The sequence below is a fragment of the Macaca fascicularis genome, chromosome 10 (assembly GCF_037993035.2).
Source record: "Macaca fascicularis isolate 582-1 chromosome 10, T2T-MFA8v1.1".
NCBI lineage: Eukaryota > Metazoa > Chordata > Mammalia > Primates > Cercopithecidae > Macaca > Macaca fascicularis.
In genome coordinates, this window is record NC_088384.1 from 101,770,423 (window position 1) to 101,780,628 (window position 10,206).

The 10,206-nt window shown below is 39.7% G+C and overlaps 1 protein-coding gene across 1 annotated transcript; it reads left to right on the forward strand.

Annotated features, from left to right (window-relative positions):
• The first annotated feature begins 7,397 nt into the window (after positions 1-7,397).
• On the forward strand, positions 7,398-9,153 carry SPINT4 (serine peptidase inhibitor, Kunitz type 4). The gene is made up of 2 exons (XM_045362319.2): positions 7,398-7,512; positions 8,969-9,153. Exons 1-2 carry the CDS (start codon positions 7,398-7,400, stop codon positions 9,151-9,153), a joined length of 300 nt encoding a protein of 99 aa, XP_045218254.2.
• Positions 9,154-10,206: the final 1,053 nt, after the last annotated feature.

The following is a 10,206-nucleotide window of genomic DNA, read 5'->3' on the forward strand; positions in this document are numbered from 1 at the left end:
ATAACTGACCTGATGGAGCTATAAAATGCAACATGAGAACTTCACAGTGCAATCACAAGTATCAATAGCAGAATAGACCAAGCAGAGGAAAGGATCTCAGAGCCTGAAGACTATCTTTCTGAAATAATAGAGGCAGACAAGAATAGAGAAAAAAAGAATGAAAAGCAAAGAATAAAAACTCTGAGAAAAATGGGATTATGTAAAAAGACTGAACCGGCCAGGCACGGTGGCTCACGCCTGTAATCCTAGAACTTCGGGAGTCCAAGGCGGGTAGATCACCTGAGGTCAGGAGTTCGAGACCAGCCTGGCCAACATGGCGAAACCCCATCTCTACTAAAAATGCAAAAATTAGCTGGGCATGGTGGCAGGTGCCTGTAGTCCCAGCTACTCAGGAGGCAGAGGCAGGAGAATCGCTTGAACCCAGGGGGCAGAGATTGCAGTGAGCCGAGATTACACCACTTCACCACAGCCTGGGTGTAAGAATGAAACTCCGTCTTGGGGGAAAAAAAAAACTGAACCTATGACTGATTGGGGTACCTGAAAGAGATGGAGAGAATGGAATCAAGTTGGAAAACATACTTCAGGATATCATCCAGGAGAACTTCCACAACCTAGCAAGGCAGGCCAACATTCAAATTCAGGAAATGCAGAGAGCCCCACTAAGATACCCCATGAGAAGATCAACCCCAAGAAACATAATAATCAGATTCTCCAAGGTCAAAATGAATAAAAATGTTAAAGGCAGCCAGAGAGAAAGGCCAGGTCACCTTCAAAGGGAAGTCCATCAGACTAACAGTGAACCTTTCAGCAGAAACCCTGCGAGCCAGAAGAGATTGGGGGCCAATACTCAACATTCTTAAAGAAAAGAATTTCCAACCCAGAATTTCATATCTTGCCAAACTAAGCTTCATAAGCAAAGGAGAAATAAGATTCTTTTCAGACAAGCAAATGCTGAGAGAATTCATCACCACCAGGCCTGTCTTGCAAGAGCACCTTGCAAGGAAGGAAGGAAGCACTAAATATAGAAAGGAAAAGCCATTACCAGCCACTACAAAAACACACTGTGTACAGAAGCACACAGACCACTGACACTATGAAGCAACCATATAAACAAGTCTGCAAAATAACCAGCTAGCATCATGATGACAGGATCAAATTTACACATAATGCTAACCTTAAATGTGAATGGCTAAATGCCCCCAATTAAAAGACAGAGTGGCAAGCTGGATAAAGAGCCAAGACCCATCAGTATGCTGTCTCACATGCAAAGACACACATGGGTTCAAAATAAAGGGATGGAGGAAAATTTACCAAGCAAATGGAAAACAGGAAAAAGCAGGGGTTGCAATCCTAGTTTCTGAGAAAAGAGACTTTAAACCAACAAAGACTTTAAAAAGACAAAGAAGGGCACTATATAATGGTAAAGGGTTCAATTCAACAAGAAGAGCTAACTATACTAAATATATATGCACCCAATACAGGACCACCCAGATTCATAAAGCAAGTTCTTAGAGACCTATGAAAAGACTTAGACTCCCACACAATAATAGTGGGGGACTTTAACACCCCACTGACAATGTTAGACAGCTTATCAAGACAGAAAATTAATAAAGATATTCAGGACTTGAACTCAGCTCTGAATCAAGCAGACCTGATACATATCTACAGAATTTTCCACCCAAAAGCAACAGAATATGCATTCTTCTTATCACCACATGGCACTTACTCCAAAATTGATTACATAATCAAAAGTAAATCACTCCTCAACAAATTCAAAAGAACTGAAATCATAACAGTCTCTCAGACCACAGCACAATCAAATTAGGATTCAAGATTAAGAAATTCACTCAAAACAACACAACTACATGGAAATTGAACAATCTGCTCCTAGGTAAATGATAAGATTAAGGCAGAAATCAAGAAGTTCTTTGAAACTAATGAGAACCAAGCGATAACATACCAGAATCTCTAGGATCTAGCTAAAGCAGTGTTGAGAGGGAAATTTATAGCATTAAATGCCCACCTCTAAGATCTCAAGTTAACGATTTAACATTACAACTAAAAGAAGCAAAGAACCAAGAGCAAACAAACCCCAAAACTAGAAGAAAACAAGAAATAACCAAAATTAGAGCTGAACTGAAGGAGACAAAGACACAAAAAACCTCTTCAAAAAATGAACAAATCCAGGAGCTGATTTTAGGGGGGAAAAAATCAATAAAATTGATACACTGCAAGGTAGACTAATAAAGAAGAAAAGAGAGAAGAATCAAATAAACACAATTAGAAATGATAAGGAAGACATTACCACTGACCCCACAGAAACGCAAACTACCATTAGAGAACACTATAAACACCTCTATGCACATAAAATAGAAAATCCAGAAGAAATTGATAAATTCCTGGACACATACACCCTCCCCAGACTGAACCAGGAAAAAAATCGAAATTCTGAATAGAGCAATAATGAGTTCTGAAACTGAGACAGTAATAAATAGCCTAACAACAACAACAACAACAACAACAAAAAGCCCAGGACCAGATGGATTCACAGCTGAATTCTACCAGGGGTAAAAAGAAAAGCTGATACCAGTCAGGCACAGTGGCTCACACCTGTAATCCTAACAGTTTTGGAGGCTGAGGCAGGTCTCTACTAAAAATACAAAAACTAGCCAGGCATGGTGATGTAAGCCTGTAATCCCAGATACTCAGGGGGCTGAGGCAGGAGAATCACTTGAATCTGGGAGGCAGGGGTTGCAGTGAGCCGAAATCACACCACTGCATTCCAGCCTGGGTGACAGAATGAGACTCCATCTCAATACAAAAAAAAAAAAAAAAGGAAAAGGAAAAGGAAAAAAAGAAAAGCTGGTACCATTTCTACTGAAACTATTCCAAAAAACTGAAAAGGAGGGACTCCTCCCTAACTCATTTTATGAAGCCAGCATCATCCTGATACCAAAACCTGGCAGAGATACAACAAAAAAAGGAAACTTCAGACCAATAACCCTGATGAACATTGATGCAAAAGTCCTCAATAAAATACTGGCAAACCAAATCCAGGAGCATATCAAAAAGCTTATCCACCATGATCAAGTTGGCTTCATCCCCAGGATGCAACATTGGTTCAACATACGCAAATCAATAAATGTGATTCATCACATAAATAGAGCTAAAGACAAAAACCACATGATTATCTCAATAAACACAGAAAAGGCCTTCAATAAAATTCAACATCCCTTCATGTTAAAAACGCTCAATGAACTAGATATTGAAGGAACATACCTCAAAATAGTAAGGCCATGTATGACAAACCCACAGCCAATATCATACTGAATGGGCAAAAGCTGGAAGCATTCCCCCTTGAAAACCAGCACAAGAAAAAGGATACCCTCTCTCATCACTCCTTATTCAATGTAGTATTGGAAGTTCTGGCCAGGGCAATCAGGCAAGAGAAAGAAATAAAGCACATTCAAACAGGAAGACAGGAAGTCAAATTATCTTTGTTTGCAGATGACATAATCCTAGATATAGAAAACCCCATTGTCTTAGCCCAAAAGCATCTTAACCTGATAAACAACTTCAGCAAACTCTCAGGATACAAAATCTGAATGCAAAAATTGCTAGCATTCCCATATATTCCAAAAACAGGCAAGCAGACAGCCAAATCATAAATGAACTCCCATTCACAATTGACACAAAAAGAATAAAATACCTAGGAATACAGCTAACAAGTAATGGGCTTCTTCAAGGAGAACCACAAACCACTGCTCAAGGAAATCACAGAAGATACAAAAAAAGAAATGGAAAAACATTCCATGCTTATGGATAGGAAGAATCAATGTCATGCAAATGGCCATACTACCCAAAGTAATTTATAGATTCAATGCTATTCTCATTAAACTACCATTGACATTCTTCATAGAATTAGAAAATCTATTTTAAAATTCATATGGAACCAAAAAAAAAAGAGCCTGAACAGCCAAGACAATCCTAAGCAAAAAGAACAAAGCTAGAGGCATCATGCTACCCAACTTCAAGCTATACTTCAAGGCTACAATAACCAAAACAGCACGGTACTGGTATGAGAACAGACACATAGAAAAATGGAACAGAATAGAGAGAACTCAGAAATAAGACTGCACATCTACAACCATCTGATCTTCAGCAAACCTGACAAAAACGAGCAATGAGAAAAGGATTCCCTAATTAACAAATGGTGCTGAAAAAATTGGCTAGCCATATGCAGAAAATTGAAACTGGACCCCTTCCTTATACCTCATACAAGAATTAACTCAAAATGGATTAAAGACTTAAATGTAAAACCCAAAGCTATAAAAACCCTAGAAGAAAATCTAGGCAATACCATTCAGGACATAAGCATGGGCGAAGATTTCAGGATGAAAACACCAAAGCAATTGTAACAAAAGCAAAAATTGACAAACGGGATCTAATTAAATTACAGAGCTTCTGCACAGCAAAAGAAACTATCATCAGAGTGAACAGACAACCTACAGAAATGGAGGACATTTTTGCAATCTATCCATCTAACAAAGGTCTAGTATCCTGAGTCTACAAGGAACTTAAACAAATTTATAAGAAAAAACAAACAATCCCATTAAAAAGTGGGCAAAGGACACGAACAGGCACTTCTCAAAAGAAGACATATATGTGGCCAACAAACATATGAAACAAGGCTCAACATCACTGATCATTAGAGAAATGAAAATCAAAACCACAATGAGATACCATCTCATGCCAGTCAGAATGGTGATTGTTAAAAAGTTAAAAACAAAACAAAAAAAAAAACCCAGATGCTGGAGAGGTTGCAGAGAAAAAGGAACACTTTTACACTGTTGGTGGGAGTGTAAATTAGTTCAACCATTGTGGAAAACAGTGTGGAGATTCCTCAAAGATCTAGAGGCAGAAATACCATCTAACCCAATAATCCCATTACTGGGTATATACCCAAAGGAATATAAATCATTCTGTTATAAAGACACATGCATGCATATGTTCATTGCAACACTATTCACAATAGCAAAGACATGGAATCAATCCAAATGCCCATCAATGATAGACTGGATAAAGAAAATGTTATATATATATATATATATACACACACACATATATACACACACACACACATATATATAGTGTATATATATAGTGTATATATATATGTGTGTGTGTATACATATATACACACACACCATGGAATTCTATGCAGCCATAAAAAGAAATGAGATCATGTCCTTTGTAGGGATATGGATGGAGTTGGAAGCAGTTATCCTCAGCAAGCTAACACAGGAGCAGAAAACCAAACACCGCATTTTCTCACTTATAAGTGGTAGCTGAATGATGAGAACACATGGACACACAAGGGGAACAACACACATTGGAGCACATCATGGGGGTGGTAGGGAGAGGGAGAACATCAGGAAGAATACCTGGTGAATGCTGGGCTTAATACCTAGGTGTAGGGATGATCTGTGCAGCAAATCACCATGGCACATGTTTATGTATGTAACAAACCTGCACATCCTGCACATGTACCACTGAACTTAAAATAAAAGTTGAAGTTTTTTTTAAAGACAGCATTTACAATAATGTTAAAAATGTAAATAAGATTGTAATACATGCATTAGAAATATCATAAACTTTTTTTTTTCTTTTGAGACGGAGTCTTGCTCTGTCGCCCAGGTTGGATGGAGTACAGTGGCGCTATCTCGGCTCACTACAACCTCCGCCTCCCGGGTTCACGCCATTCTCCTGCCTCAGCCTCCAGAGTAGCTGGGATTACAGGTATGCGCCACCATGCCTGACTAATTTTTTTTTGTATTTTCAGTAGAGACGGGGTTTCACCATGTTAGCTAGGAGGGTCTCGATCTCCTGACCTCGTGATCCACCTGCCTCGGCCTCCCAAAGTTCTGGGATTACAGGCATGAGCCACGGCACCAGGCCAAACCTTTCTTTAAAATATTAATGAAGATCTAAATAGATGGAAATATATATATATATATCAAAGACAATATTATAATGATATGATTCTTTTCAAGTTGATCTGTAGATCCAATGCAATTCAAATGAATATCTGAAATAGGTCTTTTGTTTTTGGGTTTTTTTTTTTTTTGAGTCAGAGTCTTGGTCTGTCACCCAGGCTGGAGTGCAATAGCAGTCTCAGCTCACTACAACCTCTGCCTCCCGTTTCAAGCGATTCTCATGCCTCAGCCTCCCAAGGAGCTGGGATTACAGGAACTCGCCACCATAACCAGCTAATTTTTGTATTTTTAGTAGAGACAGGGTTTTGCCATGTTGACCAGGCTGGTCTCCAACTCCTGGCCTCATGTGATCCACCCACCTCAGCCTCCCAAAGTGCTGGGATTACATGCATGAGCCACTGCACCTGGCCCAAAACAGGTCTTTTGAATAACTTGACAAACTAACTAAAATTTATATGAAAATACAAAATCCTAAGATAAACAAAGTTCAAGAGATTAAGTGTGGCTTTGCAGTGGGGGTATACAGTGGAGTGAAATAAAGAGCTCAGAAGCAATCCCATGTAATTAAGCAAAATTATTTTGCAGTTGAATAGAAGAGGAACTCGTTAATAAACGGGTCTGGGATCACTGAAAAATGAAAAAGGATCCTTATGTTATACCTTTACCAAAAAATCAACATCAGGTGGTTTTAGGGTGTAAATGTAAGCCAAAATTTCAAAACTCTTAGGAGAAAACAGATCCAAGATGTCCTCATGTTCCTAGATAGCATAGTGTAGTGTAACTAAGAACAAAAACTCTGAAGCCAAATTCAAATCTTGTCTCTACCGCATAATAAATGAGCGACCTTGTACATGTAACCTAATCTCTGTTTCCATTTCATCTATAAATGATGGTAATAATTGTACCTACTTCATAGGGTATATTAAGTATATATAAATTACTTAAAAATAGCACCTGGAATTAAGTAGTACTCTAGGTTATAACCAACCCTGTTACTATTATTATAGTGCTTACTGCACTGTTTCTCTTGTGCCATGATTAGTTTCTTCTGTGCATAAAAGGCCAAAAAGAGAAAGGAAGAAGGCCAAAAAGAGAAAGGAAGAAATCCTTTTTTAATTCCTTGCTCTGATGATTCTACCCTTCATGATTAAATATATGCAGAAGCTCTGATCCTTAAGTTTCTATTGCTTCTAGATGAACATGGGACTCGCTATCAAAGGTCTAATCAGTTTGGGGCCTTCAGCTTCATGGCTGGGTACCCAAGCACTCACTGTTCAACTCAACACCTAGTAATGTCCAGTCCTGGCCCTTGGGGTAGGTGGGCTCAGCCGTCTCAAGTATCAAGCCCAAAATATAACATCAGGTAATACCACAACTATCCTGCCTGCTGCTTGCTGCACCATGAAGTCTGCCAAGCTGGGATTTCTTCTAAGGTTCTTCATCTTCTGCTCATTGAATACCCTATTATTGGGTGGTGTTAATAAAATTGCTGAGAAGATATGTGGAGACCTCAAAGGTATGAAGCTAAGGCAGAAAATAAATCCAAAGGTCAATTATGAGTGAGGGAGAAGGTATTGGGAGAAAACTGTGTTATCTAGGTAGTCCAGGAAGGTCTTCCTTTCATGGCAATACCCATAGACACTTAGTCCCTTGACTCAATACCCATAGACACTTAACCCTTTGACTCAATACCCGTAGACACTTAATCCCTTAGCTCAGGGCATTACTTACACTAGGGGTCCTTTGGATGTTTGATGAGAAAAAACAGAAATGACACAAAGTCCTTTCCAGTCTTTTACAGGAGGTCCAAAGGACTGGAAGGATTTTGAATCAGAGGTTTTGTGACAAATTTCAAAGATCCCAGACCATTGAAGAGTATGTATTGGGATGAGAGAGAAAGGGGGTGGGAGACAGAGCATATTAAGACATTTTCAGTATCTGGGCTATGGACATATCTAGAACTCTCGGACAGATGATTCCTGTTCAGAGGAGCTCACAATGTAAATGTGAGAGGCAATGAGACTTTCTTCTGTAGTGTGTGCAGGCTCAGCGCTTCCAGCGGATAAGAAAGTAGCACAGTTTATACCATAAGTCAGACATTCCAAGTTCTGGTCCTGTTCACTTAGCAGATGTGTGCCCTTGGACAAGTTACTCAACCACTTATTCTCTTAGTCTCAGTTTCCCCGTGTGTAAAATGAAGACCAGAAAAGTGCCTGCTGCAGAGGGTATTTGTGAGTATGAAATAAGATTATGCATATAACTTTACCAGAGAGTAAATTCCAGGCTGGCTGCTTGAGTAAGGTGGGTAACAATTGCTGGATTGTCAATGCAACCATGATTGTGGCTGTTCCAACCACTTACTACCCAACTCTTAACAATAAAAACAGAGGGTTTGCCTCTGGGAAGGCAAGAAAGGAGAAGATGACGGGGTATGAGAATGAAAGAGCATCACCCCAAGGTTATGCATTTTAGCATTTTAGTATGCATCCTGCTTTGAGGATAGCAGCAGGCACGGTTACCTAAATTTTGAAGTATAGGTAGTGTAGTGAATGTATGAAAACTGGGGAGGAGGCACTCTGAATTGCACGTCCAATGTGGGCAATTAAAAGGAAAGGAAGTTGATGTGGGGAAGCAGGAGGATATCGTACTTTAATAAACTGTAAGATATGAAATGTAGGGAACCTCATCGCCCTGCACAAGCTAGTGGTGGAACCTCCTTTTTCACTGATCACTACTTCTCCTTTTCCAATACACTGCTCATGACAACAACCTGAAATTGTAACCAATTTGCATTGTGCAAGGGCAACTTTTCCAAGTAACTAATTCCAAAAGAAAACCAGATGTCTTTCAGAGTCCTTGAATATGAGAATAGTTCCAGGCTAAAGGTAGGAATTTTTAAGGGCCCATAAAGACAAGTTCTCCTGCTGGGTCCTAACCAATTCCCGCTAACTCAATGGGAACCTCTCATGCAGATCCCTGCAAATTGGACATGAATGTTGGAAGCTGCTATGAAGTTCACTTTAGATATTTCTACAACAGAACCTCCAAAAGATGTGAATCTTTTGTCTTCTCTGGCTGTGATGGCAACCTTAACAACTTCAAGCTTAAATTAGATTGTGATGTAACCTGTGTTACAAAATACAAACCACCGGAATGAATCTAATCCTGTCCTTGGTCCTTGGGGTGAGTAAAAGAAGAGGTTTTGACATCCTAAGATAGGGAAAATTGATCAGGGGCTAACCTTGCTTGGAGTGGGAAGAGGGAGGATTGCTCTAATAAAAAGTTTTAAAAGGCCGGGCATGGTGGCTCATGCCTGTAATCCCAGCACTTTGGGAGGCCGAGGTAGGCGGATCACCTGAGGTTGGGAGATCGAGACCAGCCTGACCAACATGGAGAAATCCCATCTCTACTAAAAATACAAAATTAGCCAGGCATGGTGGTGCATGTCTGTAATCCCAGCTACTCGGGAGGCTGAGGCAGGAGAATCGCTTGAACCCGGGAGGCGGAGGTTGTGGTGAGCCGAGATTGCACCATCCATTATGCTCCAGCCTGGGCAAAAAGAGCAGAACTCCATCTTAAAAAAAAAAATAAAAAAAAAATAAAAAAAAAAAAAAACACACATTTGGGTGGGCTGTCAGGATCATTTGCTCGTTTTGCAGTTAGGAAATCAAATGTCCAGAGAGAAAATAATAGCCACCATCTATTGGACAATTACTGTGTGTCAGGCACTGCACTAAGCAATTAACATATATTGATATAATTTAAAATTATATCAAGGTAGACGTATGTCATTATTTTTATTTGACAGATGAAGAAACCAAGTACGGTACAAGTAACCAAGCATCTCGAGGTCACATTATTAAATGGCATAGCAAGGTTTGTAACCAGAGCTGATGGTCACAATGGTCTTGACCATCTTACATGGATAAGGTCACCCAAACCAAATTCTTGCACTCTCATACGTTTGAACTCTCCATAGCAACTTGCTGCTTTATACAACTAAGCTCCCAGCCCATGCTTGACTATTTCCCCATCATTGGAAATAGAAGGTCAATGGTGCCTAACAGGGCTGTGGTTTGGCTAATTCCCAGGAGAACTGGCTGGAGAGTGGCCTTGGGAGTAACTAGAAAGCAGAAATGTTGTTTTGTTTATTTTATATTCCTAGTGGATCTTTGCAGTGCCTGGCACATACTAAGCGATGATTAAGTGT